The sequence below is a fragment of the Chrysemys picta genome, chromosome 13 (assembly GCF_011386835.1).
Source record: "Chrysemys picta bellii isolate R12L10 chromosome 13, ASM1138683v2, whole genome shotgun sequence".
NCBI lineage: Eukaryota > Metazoa > Chordata > Testudines > Emydidae > Chrysemys > Chrysemys picta.
In genome coordinates this window covers 24160890-24185608 of record NC_088803.1, presented here as the reverse complement: position 1 = coordinate 24185608, position 24719 = coordinate 24160890, and the positions used below count along the sequence as shown (strand labels likewise).

At 42.9% G+C, this 24719-nt stretch overlaps 1 protein-coding gene across 1 annotated transcript in view; it reads right to left on the bottom strand.

The window, feature by feature from the left end:
- Positions 1-2630: 2630 nt before the first annotated feature.
- PHF20 (PHD finger protein 20) overlaps positions 2631-24719 on the bottom strand; it is a 135205-nt gene continuing 113116 nt past the window's right edge. Inside the window, exons 16-18 of the mRNA XM_065565232.1 lie at positions 20035-20434; positions 6304-6487; positions 2631-5458 (exon numbers count right to left, since the gene is read on the bottom strand). Of these exons, the coding sequence (XP_065421304.1) occupies positions 5316-5458; positions 6304-6487; positions 20035-20434 (727 nt within the window). The 3' untranslated portion in view covers positions 2631-5315. The remainder of the gene's footprint in view (positions 5459-6303; positions 6488-20034; positions 20435-24719) is intronic.

Below are 24719 nucleotides of genomic sequence, written 5' to 3'. Positions count from 1 at the left end.
CACTCCCCACACCTTTGCAAGAGGGCTAACACCACTGCCAACCCACCACCCCTGGATAACTGAACTGAACGACTCCTTGGGATGGATAGAAACCTATTAAAATTAGATTTTAAAATGTAAATTAAATAGGCTTATTTTTAAAAGAATAATGTATTTAAACTTACATTTGAAATTATGACAACCTATGTCAAAGCCTAAACTTACTATAATCTATTAAAATATGTAAATTAAATAAAAATATTAAATATTGCATGTTTTACACGTATTACAAATATTACATATTTGCTGAAGTTTTAAAGAAAGTCAGACTACACTGAACTGGTGAAATCACTGGCTAAGCACTGGAATCAGAGTTTGCTGAAATGCTACATCAGCTTTTGACAGCACTAGCCTCTTCTAGTGCAGAGAGAATATTTCCTTCATTTCAATTTATTCAACTAGTTCAGTTCAGTGCCTAATTCATCTGAAGTTAAGAAACTAACTGGAAGATGCAAAAGCAGGTAAGCTTGTTTTCCTCTTCTAATCTAGGAATAAAAACAAGAAGAAACAAGAAGATGAGATCTACCAATTCTAAAATGTTGAAGGGCATGGTGAACAGAGACAATCAGCTCAATTTGCTAAGTACAGATAATAGTTCTGTTTGTTTGTTAAACCAGTTGGTTTTAAATGCAAAACATGTTTTGATACATTTTTTTTTAAGTTTATCCCACACATTTAAGAGGTAGGCTTATAACACTAATAAAAAAATGGAATTTAATTTAAGAAGCACAACAACAGAAATTTCCATCCAAATGCAGCTTGAAACAAATCATGAGTAAAAAATTTATTCATCTGATAAATGAAAAATGTATCATTCAGCATTTTCTAACCATAAAAATGTAAAGATTAAGAATCGGAATAAATATGTATCAAGCTATACATAGTTGCTTAAATAAAACTTACGTAGACATAGTATATCCTCTTGTTTAGCAAAAATGTACCAAATTTAGAATCATAGAAGATTAGGGTTGGAAAAGACCTCAGGAGGTCATCTAGTCCAACCCCCTGCTCAAAGCAGGACCAACCCCAACTAAATCATCCCAGCCAGGGCTTTGTCAAGCTGGGCCTTAAAAACCTCTAAGGATGGAGATTCCACCACCTCCCTAGGTAACCCATTCCAGGGCTTCACCACCCTCCTAGTGAAATAGTTTTTCCTAATATCCAACCTTAGGGTTACCATATTTTGAGCCTCCTAAAGGAGGACACTCCACGGGCCCCCGCCCCCGCCCCCAGCCCCACCCCTTCCCCAGAGTCCCTGCCCCAACTCCGCCCCCTCCCCTGCTTCCCGCGAATATTTGATTCGCGGGAAGCCTGAAGCAGGTGGGGGGGGGGGGGGGAAGGAGGTGCGTCTCCAGCCTGGGTCGGCCCGCCCAGCACTGCCGGCCCCCGGCCGAGCACCCCCGGCCCGGCCGGCCCCTGAGCCCCCGAGCCGCCGGCCCCCAAGCCCCTGACCCCCGACCCGGCCGACCGCCAGCCCCCGAGCCGCCGACCCCCGAGCCCCCAGCCTGGCCGACCGCCGGCCCCCGAGCCGCCGACCCCCGGCCCGCATGTCCCGATTTTCCCGGACATGTCCGGCTTTTTGGGATTTCCCCCCGGACGGGGATTTGGAGCACAAAAAGCCGGACATGTCCGGGAAAATCCGGACGTATGGTAACCCTATCCAACCTAGACCTCTCCCACTGCAACTTGAGACCATTGCTCCTTTTTCTGTCATCTGCCACCACTGAGAACAGCCAAGCTCCATCCTCTTTGGAACCCCCCTTCAGGTGGTTGAAGGCTGCTATCAAATCCCCCCTCACTCTTCTCTTCTTCAGAATAAATAAGCCCAGTACTGCAAAGGCTGTATTTACCTGCAAATCAACAGGTTTTAATGGTTACTAGCCAATGAGAATTGACCTCTTTTTAGGTAAACAGAAAGTACAAATGGAAAACAAGATTAAAATTGGTTATTTAAACCAAGGTTTCCTGCATAGTGATTTAAATCATGATTAAAACTGGCGATTTAAATCACTTTGTTTTAAATCAATCCATCCTGATCAGTTGAGGCTCAAGTCCAGTGTTCCGTGTTTCTCCTGCTGCATTCTTTACAATGACAGACATATTTATGATGCTATGAACTCATGCAGGAGAAACTTCAAATCTTGCATTCAGGCTTTGATTGGTAAGTGATGAAGGAACTTCTTTATAAATATTTGGTTTAATATTATACAGGGTTTTTATTTAAGCCTACACATGTATCCTGTTAATTTTGGTGGGGGTTTAAATTAAAAAAATTATAAAATATTCCACTTTAAGCACTACATGCAGAGAAAAGGTCAGTTTATTCATTGGGAATTCTTATACGTGACATTTTTGAAGAACTGATCAATCTAGTGAGCACTGGGTCAGTATTAATACTGCTGAACTACAGTATCTAACTTAGAAGAGCTCTATGTAAGCTTCAGCGCTTGCGTCTCTCACTAACAGAAATGGGTCCAATAAAAGGTATTAACTCACCAATCTCGTCTCTCTAAAGTACAAAAATGACCTTTTAAATGTATAACTAGTTTGAATAATCATTAAACTGAAACAGAAATAGACTTTACTAAGACTTAACCAACAAAAACCTATTTATTTATTCCAAACACCAAGATACAGAAGTTTTCAAGTTTTGCAAATATTGCTCCAAAGCAAAATTCTATATACAACGCCCTCAGTTCTAATAGTGCATAAACAAAGACATATATACTTATGTATCCACAGTGCAATGTTTGCTCATTTTATCAAGGCTCCATGTTGCATTCACTTAACAGTGATTTAAAGAAACAACAAAAAGTGATTTGCCAGACCAAAATAGTGTTGGTCAAGAATAAGGAGAGCTACAAATGTGGAAACTTATAAAAATAGGGACAAAACAATTCAGGCAGGGCACAATACAGAACCTTTCCTGAATGTGAAAAGCACTAACCTATTTCAAATAAATATTTTCAGTCATCCAGATCTGTTTCATCAGCAAGGGGTTCCCTATTGTATAATCATTCTGCTAAAGGAAAACAAAACCTTCAGTATTGCTATTCACCAAGTGGAATTTTCTTTGCCATGAGAAAAAATAAACTGGCAAAGCAAACTTAAAATGAACGCTCCAAAACCAGTTACTTGCAAAGGGAAAATTTCCATTTCTGGAGAGAAAAACTTGGGAATTAACCTCTCCATTGCTTTAAACTGTAACAAAGTTGATTTGTTAATGTAGTTGTATTTAATTATTTTCCAGTCGGAGTGCTCATTATACAGATTTCAAACAGGGAATAATTTACTGGTAAAACAGTAATCTGATAAAAACTTCACAGCTGTGTTTAAAACCCTTGTTTGGATACCCTTCTTATCATTTGGTTACTGCTGTTTGTTCTAGAGCTACACAGCGTGTTACTCATAATTCAGATGTCATTAAAAGGAATGACATGTTTAAGCATTTGTTTTTACCTTTAGAAAGCGAAGTGACATTTAAGATAATGTAAGCTTTATTCCAACTGTGTTACAGCGAAATAAGTTTATTTTCCTGCTGTACATATGTCAAATTCATTATATATCAACTAGTGCCATAAAATGGTGCGACATAAATTATTCCCTGAAATGAGTCTTGGCATAAAAGCCTTAACTACTACCTTGAGTAGCCTAGTTATTCCATTTTCTGAATGAACTAAACTGATCAAAATATTAATTGTAGATATTGTTATTCCTATGATAGTGGATATTTCAAGTTTACATAGTAAATCATTATTCTTTGCAGCATATAAACTTTACAGATTCATATATCCATAATTAACAATTTGTACACTTCTGGGTCTTTTGATTACAACTGTGCTTTAATTTTAACCCTTTGGTGGTACCATCACAAATAGAACTGTCAGAGAGATCAAGATAACAGAAAAATTCTGCTTTTTCAGGACACCCTCTCAATGCAGAAACAATTTACCCTTTCCCACAGTGAAGTTACACTCAGCAATATTTGGGAAGAAAAAAAAAATCACAACCATTATTTATGGAGATATGAGCCGCACGTAAAAGGCTTGTAACATATCAAATACAATACATCAATGTTTCAAAAGGTACTATATATATATAATGTATCTTCAACTTAAGCAGCATTTCATCTTGATCTCACAAAATAATACAAACTAGAAAATTAAAACAAAGTATAAAAAGAGACTGAGAACATATACTATTTAACATAATACCTCACTGTGAGGACAGTACCTCAGGCATAGCTTTTGAGGCTTTATTTAAACAAACATAAAATAAACTGATTCCCAAAACCACACATTCATAATAAGTCTTTACAATGAGCATGTTTAGAGTATTGAAAAAAAGTCTACATTTCAAAATATAACCGGAATGGCAATTAACAAATGGATAGAAAACTACACATCTTAAGTTTGGAACTTCTGGCACATATCCCATCTTTTAGACATATCACTGTGTACTCTCACAAAGGTGAACCAGTAGCACTAGTTCAAGGAGGCACAGTATGGCCAAATTTAAAAGTTCAAGAATGCACAAGAAGCACAATGTAAATGGATTTCCCCAGTACCTTAGAGTCATGTGATAGTGACATGATAAATATGGAAAACAATCATTTACTATGTAACTAAATGCAACCCAACTGTGACCTTCTGCTACCTCTATTTAAATTAACAGCAGTGGGGTTTTAGGCCAGTATTACTTGCAAACCTCCATGTAAGAGTTAACAATTAAAGATGGACATTCATATTTGCTATGCTTGAAAATTGTTATAACGTCGTCTATTGATTAAATACTGTACTGTGCATAAACCAGTAGGAATAAAGCATGACCTGACCCGGTATACAAGTCTTTTAAATAAACTCTGTAGAACATAATTTACAACCTTCGTCAACTAAACATTTTTGGCTCTTAGAACTCTGTTTTATCTTCAGTGGCACAATTTTAAGTCAGTTTCATTATGCAAAAGTTTATTTCATTCAACAACTTGTCGTAAGGAATGAAAATCTAAGAGTATAATTTGTCAGTCTGCTCCTACCCTTGAATACAAGAGTAAAATCCCCTTCCATATTGTTAAAATTGCCTAGTAAACCCCCAAAAGATCAAAAGATAAGAATAACCTTGTTACTGCTTTCAGAACAGTCATACTTCTTCACAAATCCCTGAAGTCAGTCTGCATCACATGCAATCAGCATGCTAATTTCATTTAAATATATAGAGCTGTTTGTGTCAAACACTCCGCGTTCATATTCAACAGCAATTTCAAGAGCTCTCTAGTCTCATGTTGAGCAGCAAAGAGCAATTTGTTGCACCTTGCCTAGGTCCGTAATAAGCTGTTTTATACAATGTTTGAGTTGTGGAAGTCTAGCTAGTGGTTCAGGTGGCTCCAGCTCTCCTGTGTAATCCAACCAGCTCTCTAAAACTGCAAAAGAAATAGAAAAAGTTAATACTATTCGCTATTGTGATTATCTGACAAATATATACATATATATTTCCAAAACCATAAAACTAAGAGTTCTTGAAATAAATATATTTTGAAAGAAACTACAGTAATTTTAACATATACAATATTTTAGAAATCAGAAAACAAAACTTCCCAAATAGTGTTTGATAATTTACAGAGCTACCATGTGCGTAAATCAATGTGATCATCTCTGCAAGGCAAGTTAAAGAAGTATGGATTGGATAAATGGACTATAAGGTGGACAGAAAGCTGGCTAGATCGTCGGGCTCAACGGGTAGTGATCAATGGCTCAATGTCTAGTTGACAGCCAGTATCAAGCGGAGTGCCCCAGATCGCGGGAAGTGATTATTCTCCTCTATTTGGCACTGGCGAGGCCACATTTGGAGTACTGCATCCTGTTTTGGGCCCCCCGCTACAGAAAGGATGTGAACAAATTGGAGAGAGTCCAGCGGAGGGCAACAAAAATGATTAGGGGGCTGGGGCACATGATTTATTAAGCGAGGCTGAGTGAACTGGACTTATTTAGTTTGCAAAAGAGAAGAGTGAGAGGGGATTTGATAGCAGCCTTCAACTACCTGAAGGGCAGTTCCAGTGACTATATCAAAACCAAATTTACTCCTAAAAACACAACTTTCAATTATTACAGATGGCTATTTGATAAAAACGATGCTGGTATCTTTGTAGATCTGCAGAAATAGGATACAGATCTCAAGACAATGCATTTAGGAGAGAAACAGCATAATCTGAATGGGACAAAAATGTACATGCTGTTTAATCAGTGAAAGAAAATACATTTAATTTACCATCCAGTTCTTTCTCAATGAAATCCATCCTGTGTGTAACTTCATCTTGTAGAGATTCAACGTGGGCTAGAAGGTTAAGTTGCCACTGCAGCTGAGAGTTCACAACTCCTTCCTTGTCTTTTTCCAGCAGTTTCATTTCAATAGCTTCCTCTGAAGGGATTTTCTTAGATACACATTCTCTTACCTGACAAAGGTACATAAGTTAGTATTTATCATAGTGAAATGGAAATACTTCAGCCAGCCAATCAGGCTGCACGGATCTCTTGAGTTACTGAAGCTAATGGTACAGTTTCTCCCCAGTTATCCAGTTCCCTACATTTTTTTTGCTGTGTTTATGATTTGCAGAATTATTGTATTATTTCTCAATAACTAGTCTGAGAATCCTTGTTGGCTAACAGCCGTTGTTAGCCCATCAAAATGCAGAGATAGTTCAATAAGATGAAACATGAAGATTAAAAAGTCTCTATACTCCAGTTGTCCACTAATAAGAATTTTAAAACTCTTTACCAGCAACAAAGATGCTGCTTCAGCTTCACACTCTTGGATGAGGCACAATAACACCAACAACATTTAAAACGAAAAACAAAATACTCAAAAGCAAAAGAATGCGAGTCTGACACTGCAGAAACAGAGACTGTTTAAACAGAAGATTTGTTTCTTGATTTCCTGTCTGGGACTGACCTCTTCTGCAGTCAATATTTTGGTTGCACTATCCTTCTGGCTAGTAATGGACGCAGTTTAGACTAATTCACAAAGTTCCAGGGTTAGCAACACCCCTTCCTTCTCCTCTCGCCCCCAGATTACCATTTTCAAAAACTGTATGGAAACACAATCTTTATTAGCAGATTAAATGTAATCTAATAGTAACACCTAAGTAGCTTGTGTTTAATGTGCACATGGTCCCCAGAGAAAGCCAATGGTTCAGATACGGAAAGCACTGATCTCACATAAAGCAGCTCAGTCCCAGCAAGGAAATCTGGTAATAAGCTTTCCATTCTGGATCCTGAGTGCTTCCCCAGTTTGAGATGTATGGGCCATAGCAAGCAGAAAAAATGGTTACTCACCTTGTGCTGTAACTGCAGTTCTTCGAGATGTGTCCCCCTATGGGTGCTCCCCTTCAGGTGCACATGAACCTCTTGAGCCCTTGATTGGAGATTTTCCATTAGCAGTGTCCATTCAACCTGTGATGCATCCTCTACCTCCTTGTGCCACACACCGAGGCTATCCAGTGATTAGCAGGTCAATGGTCCTCAGTTTCTTATCCACCCAAATATTCTACATAGAATAGTCTAACGCAGGAGGGAAGGAGGGCGGGTAGTTGAACATCCATAGGGGGACACGTTGAAGAACTGCAACTACTGCACAAGGTGAGTAACCTCTTCTTCTTTGAGTAGCGTCCAGAAAGGTGCTCCACTTCAGGTGACTCCCAAGCAGTATCCCCACTGTTGTAATTGATTGATTCTATATAAGCAGAAAACCAATGCTCTTTGAACAACCAAGATATGATAGTATGTCTCCTGCAGAGACTTGCGGGGTTTTGGAAAAAAATGGTGGATGAATGGACTGGTTAAGATGAAACACTGATAGTATCTTAGGTAAGAATTTAGGGTTTGGGCACAGAGACTTCATCCTTTCAGAATACTGGAGGAAGGGGGAGTGGGAGATCTGCTATCAAGGCTTCATTCTCTCCAGTCCTATAGGCTGATGAGATAAAAAGGCAGTCTTCATAGATAAGGAGAGCAGAGAATAGGTTGCCATTGTTTCAAATCAGAGTCTCATGAAGTATTTAATTACCATGTTAAGGTCCCAAATTGGAGCGGGGTAGAGATTCCCTAAACCCATTATAAACCTTGACTAGTGGTGCACAAATTGGGGGGCATGCCAGAGGTTCTCTGAAGGGCACAAAGAAACTGGGATCCTGCAGGTCCCACAGGACCTGCTACTATAATAGCTGGAGCAGGATAAAAATAAGAGTGGGTATTGCGGGGCAGGACAGAAGTGAGATTAAAAAAAAAAAAAAAAGTAGTTCTCCCAAGCAGCAAACATGAATACCTCAGCCAGCAGCTGCTCCTCTCCTGCTGTCCAGCTCTGAGGTCAGCACCACCACCGATAGCAGTGCAAAGTGAGGGCATTGCCATCCTTACTTCTGCACTGTTGCTGGCGGTGGTGCTGCCTTCAGAGCTGGGCGGCTAGAGAGCAGCAGGTGCTGGCCAGGGCATTCATGTTGCTTGCGCTGCAGGAAAATTATTTTTTTAAAATCCCACTCCCATCTCACACCACAATACTCACTCCCACCCGCTCCCACATTATTTGTTGAATTTTTGCTCTGATTTGTCCCGATGAGGAAACAAAAGCAGGGATTTCTGACCTCCCTGAGTTCCAACAGATTGATGTGGAGACAGGTTTCCTGATTTGTCCATCTACCTTGAGTTGAGAGGGCACTGAGGTGAGCTCTCCATCCCAATAATGACGCATCTGTTGTCATAGTTACTCATGGAGCTGACAGAAAGGAATGCCTGCACAGACGCTGAGGGTCTAGAGAAGAACCATCACATGCCTATACAAAGCATCTCTGGCTAGAGAAAAGGTCATTTTATGCCAACCTTGGTAGCAGCAGAGGCGTATCCTTGGATGATTGGTCATGAAGGTGCAAGCTGCCATGTGATCCAGGCACTGTAGACAGTTCCTTACTGTAGTCTAAGCTCCCCTGAATTGTCCCTACCAGTGCTGACCAAGTTACAAGTCTGTCTGTGGGAAGGTAGGCCCTGGCTGTCAATGAATCCAAGTATGCCTCTGGAAACTGTATCTTTTCTACAGGAGTTAATGTGGATTTTTTTACATTCAGCTGGCAACCCAGTTCCTGGAAAAGAGCAACAGCTGTCTGGTTGGAAGACCGTACTGATCCATAGGAACAGCCTGCCTTTGAGTAGCCAGACGTCGAGGTATGGGAAGATTAGGATCGCTTCTTGATGGAGGTAAGCAGTCACTATTGCCAGCACCTCTGAGAACATCCTTAGGGCCTAAGAGAAATACTTGGAATTGGAAATGATCCTGGCCTACAGTGATGCGTAGGTGTTTCCTATGCAATGAATTTATCGTTATTTGGAAATAGGCATCTTGTAGGTCGAGAAGCAAAAATCCCTTCCTTCAGTGAAGGAATTATAGTTGCCAGAGTCATTATCCTGATTTTTTTTAAGGCTTTACAAACTTGTTTAGAAGTCTTAGATCCAAGATTGGTTTCCACACTCTATCCTTTTTGGTACAAGAAAATACGTCAAGTAAAACTCCTTGCCTTTGTGAAGTGGTGAGACTGCCTATATTGCTCTTTATCGAAGGAAAGAGTTCACTTCTTATCTCAATAAAAGCTTGTGAGAGGGGACCCTGAAGAGGAAAAGGGGATGGACGGGGTGGAGGGATGTAAAATGGATGGTATAAACTGATGTTATGACATCTATGATCCAGTTGTCTGCAGTGATCCTCCTCCAAGCATGTTGGAAATGGGGAATGTGATCTCCAAAGAGGGGGAGGAGGGGAAACAGATGTAGCTGTAAAACCAGAGGATTTGAACCCTTGACCAACCTGTCAAAATTTTGAAGATAATGGGGTGCTCATAGAGGGCAGGTAAGCAGCATTCTCTCTCTGGAATTTGTCTTTTTCTGGGAGGTTCAGTGGGACTTAGGAATCCCAAGAAATGAGCAGGATGTGACCTACCAAATTTTATTTGTAGGTGTATATATGCCCTGAGATCATAAAGTAGCTCTAGAGTCTTTTAGTATGTGGAAGGACTCATCTGTGGTCTCCAAGACTAGCTTACAAACATTGAAGGGATGTTTCTCAACAGTGTTCTGGCCTTCTCTCAGAAACCCAGAGTTGGATCCATGACACCCTGCACATAAATACTGCCATGGAGATGGGCCTGGCAGTGGTGTCTGGAACATCCAAGGATGCTTGAAGAGAGGTTCTGACCAATAATTGGCCCTCTGAAATGATGGCCTGGAACTGTTTCCTATGTTCCTGTGGCAGATGTTCAATAAAGGCTGTAAATCTATTACAGTTTGTAAAATTATAATTTGTAAAATGTTGGCCATGATTGCCTGATAGTTCTTGTTCCTAAATTGCAGGGTTGCTGATGAATAGTACTTCTGTCCAAAAAGGTCTGGTCTCTTTTGGTCCTTGTCATACAGAATAGACTTGGAGAAGTTCTGCTTACCCTGCTCAAAAAAAGCAGAATACTTAGGGGGAACATAATATTTCTTATCTGCTCATTTACACATTGATGGAAGGGTAGCAGGTATTTGCCACATAGTCTTCGCTGGATGCAAGTGTACCTTGTTAATGGGTAATACCACCCTGGAGGATATTGCTGACTGCAGAATGTCCGGCAGATTGTGCTGTGAGTCCTTGACTTCTAAGAAGAATTAGAAGTGTTAGCTACCCTCTTTATAAGAGCTTGAAATTGCAGAAATCAGCAGCCATGGAAGGTGGTGGAGACATAATCACCTTGTCGGTAGACAATGATGAAATAGGTGTTTGAAGGGTGGCCTCTTTCTCCACCCTGGCTTCCTGCTCCTCAAATGTCTCTTCCAGTGAGTGGGCAGATTGGTGAGGAGAGGACTGTATGACTCTAGCCTCCTTAGGAGACAGGTACCAGTGGTCTGGTGAATTGATGCCGATAAGCAGTCCAAAGATCCCAGTATGGCCATTGGTGGGAGGGCATCCATATGGGAGCGGGGGTGGCATAGGGTTGCTTCCACCACCCTCCTTGTTGAACAAGAGTATCTTCCCTATGACTGTCAAAGAATGGGTTCCTATATAGGTAAGTCGGAGAACCCTGTACAGAAATACGAGAGACTGACTGGAAGTCTCCATCCTACTCAATATCCTTCAATGGAACCACAGAAAATGGTGAGGATGATGGTGATCTGGAGATGGAGGTCTCAGTACCAAGAGACACTCAGTACTATGAGGAGTGAGGACTTAGGTACGTTAATCAGACAGGTGCTTAATGTACCTGAATTCTTATGGTACTAAGTAGGGGATCAGTACCGATGCGGTAACTGAAGAAGGTGCTATCAATTGGGGGTGTACTAATGCAGGTGCCCACGGTATCTGGTGCCATTTCTTGCTCAGTAGCAAAGGTGCTGAATGCATAGGCACCAATGGTGGGGCTGTGCCAGATGGTGGCAGCCTTGAGTGTTGATGCTTGCCTTCCTTGTCTCTCAGATGGTACCAAGGCCTGTCAGAGCTGTATCTCTCCTTGAGCTCTGGCACTTCAGCTCTACCAGTACTGGAGGAGTCTTTTGCCTCTATGGTACCAAGCTGAGAGGTCAAGGCTTCCAAGATTGTGGATCTCACCAGGGGATCTGGGCCCTTTAGGAGCTGGCTCCGTAAGATGAGTCTCCACACTCCTCTTTTTGAAAACCTTCTCTGGAGCCTACAAAGTCTTCCCTTTCTCAGGAGAAGCCTGCACTGAGGTTGAAGGAGTGCTGGATCTGTCTGGAGAAACAGATGTATGGGGGGAGAGGTGTGTCTCCTGAGCTGATTCAGAAGCTGGTCAAAGGGAGCAATCCATTGTCAACAGTCTCAGTTTAATCTCTCTGTTATTTCTTGCCCTGGATTTGAGGGTTGGGCAAAAGCTACACTTCTGGGAGACATGGGACTCCCCCAAGCAACAGCCACATAAGAATCAGACGGGTAGCCATGTTAGTCTGAATCTGTAAAAAGCAACAGAGGGTCCTGTGGCACCTTTAAGACTAACAGAAGTATTGGGAGCATAAGCTTTTGTGGGTAAGAACCTCACTTCTTCAGATGCAAGTAATGGAAATTTCCAGAGGCAGGAATAAATCAGTATGGAGATACCGAGTTAGTTCAATCAGGGAGGGTGAGGTGCTCTGCTAGCAGTTGAGGTGTGAACACCAAGGGAGGAGAAACTGCTTCTGTAGTTGGATAGCCATTCACAGTCTTTGTTTAATCCTGATCGGACATCTTCATCATCTGGACCCATGGGAAGGAGACCCTGGAAGAATTCCACCATGATTTCAACAGCTTCCACCCCACCATCAACCTCAGCCTGGACCAATCTACACGGGAGGTCCACTTCCTAGACACCACAGTACAAATAAGCGATGGCCACGTTACCACCACCCTATACCGAAAACCCACCGACCACTACGCCTACCTTCATGCCTCCAGCTTCCACCCCGGACACACCACACGATCCATCGTCTACAGCCAAGTGCTGAGGTACAACCGCATCTGCTCCAACCCCTCAGACAGAGATCAACACCTACAAGATCTTCACCAAGCATTCTCAAAACTACGATACCCACACAAGGAAATAAAGAAACAAATCAACAGAGCCAGACGTGTACCCAGAAGCCTCCTGCTACAAGACAGGCCCAGAAAAGAAACCTACAGAACTCCACTAGCCATCACCTACAGTCCTCAGCTTAAACCTCTCCAACGCATCATCAGTGATCTACAACCCATCCTGGACAATGATCCCTCACTTTCACAGACCTTGGGAGGCAGGCCAGTCCTCGCCCACAGACAACCCGCCAACCTTAAGCATATTCTCACCAGCAACCACGCACCACACCATAACAACTCTAACTCAGGAACCAACCCATGCAACAAACCTCGATGCCAACTCTGCCCACATATCTACACCAGCAACACCATCACAGGACCTAACCAGATCAGCTACATCATCACCGGCTCATTCACCTGCACGTCCACCAATGTTATATATGCCATCATGTGCCAGCAATGCCCCTCTGCTATGTACATTGGCCAAACTGGACAGTCACTACGCAAGAGGATAAATGGACACAAGTCAGATATCAGGAATGGCAATATACAAAAACCTGTAGGAGAACACTTCAACCTCTCTGGCCACACAATAGCAGATGTAAAGGTAGCCATCTTACAGCAAAAAAACTTCAGGACCAGACTCCAAAGAGAAACTGCAGAGCTCCAGTTCATTTGCAAATTTGACACCATCAGATCAGGATTAAACAAAGACTGTGAATGGCTACCCAACTACAGAAGCAGTTTCTCCTTCCTTGGTGTTCACACCTCAACTGCTAGCAGAGCACCTCACCCTTCCTGATTGAACTAACCTCGTTATCTCCATACTGATTTATACCTGCCTCTGGAAATTTCCATTACTTGCATCTGAAGAAGTGAGGTTCTTACCCACGAAAGCTTATGCTCCCATTACTTCTGTTAGTCTTAAAGGTGCCACAGGACCCTCTGTTGCTAGCCACATAAGAGTGGCTGTCGCTAACAGGTATAGCCTCTCAGAAGGAGAAGCAGTGTTTATAACCTGGGGATCCAGGCATGCCCTGCCAGGAAAATAAAAGACTTCCTGAAGGGGAGAGAGAGAGGAACAAGACAATCCAATCACCACTTATCTCTAACTATATAGTTACCACTAAAACTAACTATACTAACTAATCCTAAACAAAACTACTATAGGAAATTGTAAACACAAGACAGCCGAGGCATGACATGCTCAGGCTCCACCTCAGGCCAAGGCAGTTGAGCAGGAACGGAGGGTGGTTTGCCCGCGCATCCTTATATAGCTTTATTACGTGGCACAAGGAGGTACTAGATGCATGTGTGGACTGAACGGTCATTGCTACCGGAAAATCTCCGATCAAGGGCTCAAGAGGCACATGCGCACCTGAAGTGGAGCACCCATAGGGACACTACTCAACGAATGAGGTTTTAGAAGGAAGAGAGTGCTAAATAGGAGAAGAATGCACTCCCTTCCCTCAGATCAGAAATATCTGGGGACACATCTTGGAGCACCTTCCTGCTAAATGATGCTTCTCCACAGAATGAAGTTCAAGCCTGTAGCATTTTACAAACATGTTGCTGGATGACTAGGTTACAGTTTTACAGGTTTCCTTTGGGGTAGCTAACACACTTTTTGCCTTGGATGCTTTCATTATGCCATCCAGAAACGTTAGGTATAATGCACTTAAAGTGAACACATGAGCAGGTGAACAGGCAATGCTAACAGGAAAGTTTCCGGGATGTATCTGTAGATCCTGATGACTTGGTGAGTTGCACGTTTGGTTTGATTGTCTCTCTGAGAGGGTCATATAGTTGAACTTTTGGGCCTCCGAAAAGGCCCAGTGAGCGGTTGGTTTCCTTGTCTAATGACCATGTGACTGGGGCTATGGGACCTTTGATCAAGCCAGGTGTTTGAAGTCTAAGTGGTTAATCCCTCCATAATAGCAAGGGGGTGGTACTGACCAATGAAAATAATGGAACTTGAAAAAAAAAAAAAAAACCCACCTGAGCAGGCTAACAGGATTTCTGAAAGAGTTTGCAGCAGAGAGAGAAGGATTCCCCCCTCCCCGGTACAACGAAGAGAGGGAAGAGCATCTTCGCCAGCAGGCTGGCTAACCTAGTGAGGAGGGCTTTAAACTAGGTTCACCGGGGGAAGGAGACCAAAGCCCTGAGGTAAGTGGGGAAATGGGATCCTGGGAGGAAGCACAAGCAGGAGAGCGCAAGAGGGGAGGACTCCTGTCTCATGCTGAGAAAGAGGGACGATCGATGAGTTATCTTAAGTGCCTATACACAAATGCAAGAAGCCTGGGAAACAAGCAGGGAGAACTGGAAGTCCTGGCACAGTCAGGGAACTATGATGTGATTGGAATAACAGAGACTTGGTGGGATAACTCACATGACTGGAGTACTGTCATGGATGGTTATAAACTGTTCAGGAAGGACAGGCAGGGCAGAAAAGGTGGGGGAGTTGCATTGTATGTAAGAGAGGAGTATGACTGCTCAGAGCTCCGGTATGATACTGCAGAAAAACCTGAGTGTCTCTGGATAAAGTTGAGAAGTGGGAGCAACAAGGGTGATGTCGTGGTTGGAGTCTGCTATAGACCACCAGACCAGGGGGATGAGGTGGAAGAGGCTTTCTTCTGGCAACTAGCAGAAGTTGCTAGATCGCAGGCCCTGGTTCTCATGGGAGACTTTAATCACCCTGATATCTGCTGGGAGAGCAATACAGCGGTGCACAGGCAATCCAGGAAATTTTTGGAAAGCGTAGGGGACAATTTCCTGGTGCAAGTGCTGGAGGAACCAACTAGGGGCAAAGCTTTTCTTGACCTGCTGCTCACAAACAGGGAAGAACTAATAGGGGAAGCAAAAGTGGATGGGAACCTGGGAGGCAGTGACCATGAGATGGTCGAGTTCAGGATCCTGACACAAGGAAGAAAGGAGAGCAGCAGAATATGGACCCTGGACTTCAGAAAAGCAGACTTTGACTCCCTCAGGGAACAGATGGGCAGGATCCCCTGGGAGAATAACATGAAGGGCAAAGGGGTCCAGGAGAGCTGGCTGTATTTTAAAGAATCCTTATTGAGGTTGCAGGAACAAACCATCCCGATGTGTAGAAAGAATAGTAAATATGGCAGGCGACCAGCTTGGCTAAACAGTGAAATCCTTGCTGATCTTAAACGCAAAAAAGAGGCTTATAAGAAGTGGAAGATTGGACAAATGACCAGGGAGGAGTATAAAAATATTGCTCAGGCGTGCAGGAGTGAAATCAGGAAGGCCAAATCACACTTGGAGTTGCAGTTAGCAAGAGATGTTAAGAGTAACAAGAAGGGTTTCTTCAGGTATGTTAGCAACAAGAAGAAAATCAAGGAAAGTGTGGGCCCCTTACTGAATGAGGGAGGCAACCTAGTGACCGAGGATGTGGAAAAAGCTAATGTACTCAATGATTTTTTTGCCTCTGTCTTCACGCACAAGGTCAGCTCCCAGATTGCTGCACTGGGCAGTACAGCATGGGGAGAAGGTGACCAGCCCTCTGTGGAGAAAGAAGTGGTTCGGGACTATTTAGAAAAACTGGACGTGCACAAGTCCATGGGGCCGGATGCGCTGCATCCGAGGGTGCTAAAGGAGTTGGCGGGTGAGATTGCAGAGCCATTAGCCATTATTTTTGAAAACTCATGGCGATCGGGGGAGGTCCCAGATGACTGGAAAAAGGCTAATGTAGTGCCCATCTTTAAAAAAGGGAAGAAGGAGGATCCGGGGAACTACAGGCCAGTCAGCCTCACCTCAGTCCCTGGAAAAATTATGGAGCAGGTCCTCAAGGAATCAATTATGAAACATTTAGAGGAAAGGAAAGTGATCAGGAACAGTCAGCATGGATTCACCAAGGGGAAGTCGTGCCTGACTAACCTAATTGCCTTCTATGATGAGATAACTGGCTCTGTGGATGAGGGGAAAGCAGTGGATGTGTTATTTCTTGACTTTAGCAAAGCTTTTGATACTGTCTCCCACAGTATTCTTGCCACCAAGTTAAAGAAGTATGGGCTGGATGAATGGACTGTAAGGTGGATAGAAAGCTGGCTAGATCGTCGGGCTCAACGGGTAGTGATCAATGGCTCCATGTCTAGTTGGCAGCCGGTTTCAAGTGGAGTGCCCCAAGGGTCGGTCCTGGGGCCGGTTTTGTTTAATATCTTTATTAATGATCTGGAGGATGGTGTGGACTGCACTCTCAGCAAGTTTTCAGATGACACTAAACTAGGAGGCGTGGTAGATACACTAGAGGGTAGGGATCGGATACAGAGGGACCTAGACAAATTAGAGGATTGGGCAGAAAAAAACCTGATGAGGTTCAACAAGGACAAGTGCAGAGTCCTGCACTTAGGACGGAAGAATCCCATGCACTGCTACAGACTAGGGACCGAATGGCTAGGTAGCAGTTCTGCTGAAAAGGACCTAGGGGTCACAGTGGACGAGAAGCTGGATATGAGTCAACAGTGTGCTCTTGTTGCCAAGAAGGCTAACGGCATTTTGGGCTGTATAAGTAGGGGCATTGCCAGCAGATCGAGGAACGTGATCGTTCCCCTTTATTCGACATTGGTGAGGCCTCATCTGGAATACTGTGTCCAGTTTTGGGCCCCACACTACAAGAAGGATGTGGAAAAATTGGAAAGAGTCCAGCGGAGGGCAACAAAAATGATTAGGGGTCTGGAGCATATGACTTATGAGGAGAGGCTGAGAGAACTGGGATTATTTAGTCTCCAGAAGAGAAGAATGAGGGGGGATTTGATAGCAGCCTTCAACTACCTGAAGGGGGGTTCCAAAGAGGATGGAGCTCGGCTGTTCTCAGTGGTGGCAGATGACAGAACAAGGAGCAATGGTCTCAAGTTGCGGTGGGGGAAGTCCAGGTTGGATATCAGGAAAAACTATTTCACTAGGAGGGTGGTGAAACACTGGAATGCGTTACCTAGGGAGGTGGTGGAGTCTCCTTCCTTGGAGGTTTTTAAGGCCCGGCTTGACAAAGCCCTGGCTGGGATGATTTAGCTGGGAATTGGTCCTGCTTTGAGCAGGGGGTTGGACTAGATGACCTCTTGAGGTCCCTTCCAACTCTGATATTCTATGATTCTATGATTACCAATACCGACCACAAGCAATGGACTAGTTATTGGGACTTAACAAGGATTGTGCTATATTCTGTTTCCTGCCCGAAGACAGACTTCTTATGCAGGAAGTACAAGTTGATGGCTGTATAAAAGGAAAAGTTTCATGATCTTAAAGGTCAACTATTGATCTTGAGTGGCATCAGAGAGGCAGAAGAGTTCTTGCATAAACAGATTAAGGCAGCACAGTCAAATGTTCAATTAGAGAATGATATACGGTCTCCCACAGTATTTTTGCCAGCAAGTTAAAGAAGTATGGATTGGATGAATGGACTATAAGGTGGATAGAAAGCTGGCTAGATCATTGGGCTCAACAGGTAGTTATCAACGGCTCAATGTCTAGTTGGCAGCCGGTATCAAGCGGAGTGTCCCAGGGAGCGGACCTGGGGCCGGTTTTCTTCAACATCTTCATTAATGATCTGGATGATGGAATGGATTGCACCCTCAGCAAGTTCGCGGATGACACTAAGCTGGGGGGAGAGGTAGATATGATATGTTGGAGGGTAGGGATAGGGTCCCGAGTGACCTAGACAAACTAGAGGATTGGGCCAAAAGAAATCTGATGAAGTTCAACAAGGACAAGTGCAGAGTCCTGCACATAGGATGGAAAAATCTCAAGCACGGCTACAGGCTGAGGACCGACTGGCTAAGCGTCAGTCCTGCAGAAAAGGACCTAGGGATTACAGTGGACGAGAAGCTGGATATGAGTCAACAGTATGCCCTTGTTGCCAAGAAGGGTAATGGCATATTGGGCTGCATTAGTAGGAGCGTCGCCAGCAGATCGAGGGAAGTGATTCTTCCCGTCTATTTGACACTGGTGAGGCCACATCTGGAGTACTGTGTCCAGTTCTGGGCCACTACAGAAAGGATGTGGAAAAATTGGAGATAGTCCAGCAGAGGGCAACAAAAATGATTAGGGGGCTGGGGCACGTGACTTATGAGGAGAGACTGAGGGAACTGGGCTTATTTAGTCTGCGAAAGAGAAGAGTGAGGGGAGATTTGATAGCAGCCTTCAACTACCTGAAGGGGGGTTCCAAAGAGGATGGAGCTAGGCTGTTCTCAGTGGTGGCGGATGACAGAACAAGGAGCAATGGTCTCAAGTTGCAGTGGGGGAGGTCTAGCTTGGACATTAGGAAAAAAACTATTTCACTAGGAGGGTGTTGAAACACTAGAATGGGTTACCTAGGGAGGTGGTGGAATCTCCATCCATAAAGGTTTTTAAGACCCAACTTGACAAAGCCCTGGCTGGGATGATTTAGTTGGGGTTGGTCCTGCTTTGAGCAGGGGGTTGGACTAGATGACCTCTTGAGGTCTCTTCCAACCCTAATCTTCTATGATTCTATGACTCATGGCTCCTCCTCTTTTTCTTCTCCTCTCATCTCCAAGGCAGAAGAATGGTGCTTTCTGTCTTCTTTGGTGTGAGACTGAGATTTGCCTCAAAAGCCCAGGAGAAGTAGTAATCACTTAGAGAGCTGATGTGCTTGGTCTCAGAGTTCACTGAGGGAGCTAGAAACTTTGCCCTGGTATTGGGGACCCCATGAAGATGTGTCACTGTTCCTCAGAGTGGTAAGGAATTGTATAACCTTAGTAGAGGGGCTCAGTCCCAGGACAGAGGGTTATTCCATTCTGAATCTGAAGTCACCTTCACAGATTGGTCCAAGAGGTGAAGCCTGAGATGACTATCCCTGGCATATCAGGTCTGGGCTAAGAAGAACCAACAGACCAAGCACTTACCGAGGATAAGGCCTTCGCCACAACACCACCGCCGCCACCACCACCACCACCACAAAAAAGGCACCTCACTGACAAGGATAAGTCACATAAGGAAGAGTATCTGAACCTTCATACCTTTGCCTCAACTTTAATGCACCAATCAAATCAATGGTCAAAATCTAAAGCTGCCAACAGGACAGAAAAACCTAGCAAAGCAGTTAGTAAACTAATACTGTAACATTAACTTTCTAAGGTGAAATTTTTGAAGGATGAACTTCTATGGGGAGTACAGCAGACATCACTGAGTGCCAACCTGAAGCCACATGTGGTAAGAAGGGGGTCTGGAACAACACTTTGCAACATGCCCTCAGATTGTGGGGAGAGCATGTGCAACCCCAATGGACACTGCTGACCAGAAAATTCCAGACCCTGGAGCATGAAGTAAATATGCACTAGAAGTGGGGATCAACACAGATAATACTCAAAGCAGTCAAGGATTTTCAGAAAGCACAGTAGATTAGCCTGGTAAAAACAAATGCCCTAGGGCTATACCAATACAACATACCTTAGAATAATTATGCTTGGACTCATTCTCCAACTTGTATAATTCTCTGTCCAGATTCCATCCAAATCTCTCTGACAGGGCATCATCTCCATTCTCCCTTATTCTGTTCACGCCATCGTCCATGGCTGAACCTCTGGTTTCCACAACCAGCCTCTGCTCTATAGCAGGGTAGTAGGCCCGAGGTTTCTGGTAACAGTGTTCACTGGTAATATAGGATTCCTCCACAGAAGGAATGGTTGAAGGTTTCTCAACTGTTCCATTGAAAGTTCTATAACTTACGGTCTCTTCTTTGCAGCAGCTTTCTTCAATGTGAATGATGTGTTTCGTATGAATTTTTTCATCCACTGTAAGATGCTTCCAAGGATGACACCAAAGTTTTAAGTCTGGATGCTCTTTATTTCTGTTTACAGATAAAACAAGTAAAAATCACTTTTTAAATTTAAATTTCTTAAAATGACAGTTTCTTTATGACCTTATTTGACAAAGAAGTGAAATGAGAACATTCTATTTAAACACATCAGAACTGATGAACTTCCTCACAAGTAAGTTTCCCTAAACATTCTGGGGTGAGATTTCACTTTCCAGTGATCTCTGTTCAGTATCTTTCAAAAGAATCTTTTTTCATTAGAGTCACTATTTTTAATAAAGCTTTCTGCTTAATGCCATGGCATTAGTTATCCTATACCCCACAATGTTTAGGTGTATCAGGCAGAGTGCAATTTGGAACTACTTCAAATTTGGCATGTTCATATCACCATTTTTTTGTGGTGCAAATATTTTTGTTAACTTTCAATTATAAAAATGTGTTAAAATAAATGAGAAAATATTTTCAGTTGTTGGTACATCCCCTGAATCATCTATGAATGATGCCGAAGAAGTGAGGTTTTTACTCACGAAAGCTTATGCCCAATTAAATCTGTTAGTCTTTAAGGTGCCACCAGACTCCTTGTTGTTTTTGTAGATACAGACTAACACGGCTACCCCCTGATACTTGCTCTAAATAGGTGATTAGTGTATGTGCATACAGAGCTGAAACAGTCCTCTATTCATACAAACAAATATGAATTTCATTAGAGTAGTACAAATGAACCTCCTGAAAGTATGGCCAATATTAGATTACAAGACCATAAATCAAAACAAAAAAAAATCCCGACACTCCAACCCCTCTATCCCCGACCCCCTCACACATATAAAGACAGCAAACACACCCAGTATTTGGTTTTAACAACAATTCTTTCATGTATTAATAGTTGAAGAAAAACTTGTGAAAATGAACTCAAATATAAACTCTGGGATCAAGAAATTTTCGCAGCAGGGAATCTATTTCTCGGATGAGTATGCCAGGAATTACTTGTGCATTGTGATTTGTTTGATAATTAAGTATTCTTTTCTCTATTATTCTAAAAAAAAACGTTCTGATTTTACCATGGAAAGAAATAACCCATTACTTAACAAAAACTGGAAAAATAGTTGATATTTGCTCTTTGTTCCTATATACATGTCATTTATATGAAACTAATTTACTGTTAAGAAACAAGCTGTAATAAAGGAACAGGAAGCAAGGCACTTCAAATGCAAGCTCCTTAAGCCAAATGAACTCTCAGATCACAGCACTGGAAAGGTCCTTCTGGGTCATTTTCTAGCAACCTGTATAGAATTGTTCTTCAAACTAAATCCATAAATCTAATAATACATGTCTATACTGGTTCCTCAACGACCCTTCCTTTGCAAATTATTCCATTACTTAAGCAAAGTGTTTGAGCAGTTTCACACCTAGCCAAGCCTATCTTTGTGTACACTAGAACCCCATACCTTTCCCACTAAACTGTTTTCTATTTTTTTTTTCATTTTTTAGTTTACTTAAATTTCCATCAGGTTGAACAGTACAGAATAACCCTGCAAGAATTTATTTCAGTAGCAGGGCAACTGGGTATACTTATAAATAGTTTAAGAAGGAATCAAGAATTTTAGATGAATATGAATACTATGCTTCTGTAATTTTCATTGAATTCCTTCACTTATCCATTAGGGGTCAACAGCACCAAAAAAAAAAAAAAGGAACCAAAGTTGCTAAATACTTTGCAATGTCTGAACAGATTATTCCCATAGACTAGAACCAGGTCCAAACTAGAAGAAAATAAAATGACAGCCTGGGCCAACTCCTGAAAGAATATTGGAGGAGATCCTGGAGAAGTATTGATCTAATTTGAAATCCAAAGTAATTGAAATCCCCATGCCACTGCACAGTCTATCAAGACTTATCTTCACAGAATAAAGAGCCAGAGACAAAAAAAAATATTCAAACAGCTCTCTGAAGACATGATAAATGGATAATACTGGGCTAAAGATGTTTGCAACTGAGCTGTCTGCTTTAGGCATCTTATAGGCAACATGATAATTGCACAACTGAAACATTCCTTTCAAATCCATGCTAGAGTGGCTAAAATTTCCTTTCTACATGTTGTAGGAGACTATTGCTGGTGCCTGTGACAGATATTGCTAACACATGCAGCATCTTTGGAGACTAGTGTTTCAACTTTATAAATGTTTTCTGGATGTTAAGCCAGACCTTGAAAGCATGAAAACTTCAAAGAGATGGTTTGAGGTGGTCCAGACAATATGGGCCCAGAGACCTTTGTACCAATACATGTTATATGTATTTGTGTGTTCCTGGCTCACTGTGTGGATTGCTTGGGGGATCTGAGATCACTAAGTGGTGATTTATGCAGAATCCCAATGCTGATTATGGAGATATCCAGAGTTTGAACTCTTGCCCCCTTGGCAAAGGGACTGTGACTGGTTTTATCCATTTCAGGAGTCCTGGAAACAAAAAGTCTTTTGAGATATAATGGCTGCATTTAAACAGACTTGGGGGCCTGATTTTGAGCCAACCGACAGCAAGCGGTGGTTACCTGCTAAAGAGTCTGAAGGACGGGAACCTGCCAGGGTTTCCATAGGGAAGATGGGGGACCTCTGTAAGATTAAGTATGTATTTAAATGCTATTGTTTATGATGTTTTCTGTAAATAAAAGTAGTTTACCTGGTGAGGACTGTTTGGTCACTGATGAACCACTGTCATTGTCCCTGGAGAAAGGGAAACTGCAAGTGCTAAGTAAGCCCTAAGTCAGACCTGCCGGGATAATCACAGTGAATTGCAGGGGGAGCTGAAAGCCTAAAACCCTGCTCTGAGGGAGAGGGAGGCAGCTCCTGGCTCAATGAGAATTGACAGCTGGAGGCCTGAGACCTAAAGGGAAACTCCTTGAACAGACCATGGAGCAGCAGTTATTCCAAAACTGACAAGCGCTGCTTTAACAAAACAAATCTTCTTAAAGGGCAAATCTCGTCAGTAAAGGGCTAGAATTCGCCAATAAAAATAAGGATTTCAAAATGTGACAGTGTTCACCTCTAGAAGTGCCTTCAACTACAGGTTTATTCACCAGTTTAGGAGGCTTGTATATACAGTATAAGGCCTTGGCTACATGCGGGAGCGTGAGTGTAGTTGCGCCGTCAGCGCTGCGAGAGCTCTCTCGCAGTGCTGTAAGTACTCCACCTCTCCGAGGGGAGTAGCTTGCAGCGCTGCAGGCTCTGATTACACTGGCGCTTTACAGCGCTGTACTCTCTGCGCTCAGGGGTGTGTGTTTTCACACCCCTGAGCGCAGCAAGTTGCAGCGCTGTACAGCGCCAGTGTAGCCAAGGCCTTAGTCTTTTCCAATCCAGTTCCAGAAGCACAACTACACCTTTTTAGCCCAGTGTTGTAATTTAGCCTTTTTGGTTTGATGTTGCATGCAGCAATACATTCCCATTAGTGCAATTACTGTTATGGCTTGTATTTCTATTAGTATTACATTAAGGGTTTGTCGGGGTAACTAGTGTGTTGGCTAGCTTCACAAGAGAAGCAACAAAAGTCAATCTAGGATGGATTGGCCTATTGCAGACAGGAGGAACATCTGAAAGTGAAGCACCCAAGCAACAAATTAACACTAACACCAGGCGCTGTTTACTAACGGCCTCTGAAAGCTGGCTCACACTATACTGATTCTGTCAAAGCCAATACTGATCTTTTCACCCCCTTTCATTCAGGAGTGCTGAAGGACACTCTCCAAATATTTTTTGAAAGGATATGAAGATGTTTTTCTGAACTGTACATCAGTAGGAGAAGGTTACTCACTTTGTGCAGTTACTGAGGTTCTTCAAGATGCGTGTCCCCGTGGATGCTCCAATTCAGGTAAGTGTGTGCCCCAGCGCCTCAAGTCGGAGAATTTCGACAGCAGTAGCCAGTTACGCCACACATGCACTGTCTCCGTCTTGCACTTATAGCGGCAGTTAACTTGCACTGTGTGACCAACCCGCTCTCGGTTCCTTCTCTACCACAGAGGACCTTGCGAGAACTCTGAAGTAGAGGGGAGGAGGGTGAGTACTGGAGCACCCGCAGAGGGACACGTTTAAAAGAATCTCAGTTACTACACAAGGTGAGTAACCTTCTCTTCTTCGAGTGATGTGGGTGCTCCACTTCAGGTGACTGTAGAGCAGTGCCTGTAGCGGAAAGGAGGGGCTTCAAAGTTAGGTCTATGATTGATGATAGGACCATGAGTCCTAGTAAAGTGTCAGATGCTGAATCTCTATTGTGTACGGCTGAATGAATGTATGGGCTGATGCCCAAGTGGCTGCTTTACATAGGTCTGTAA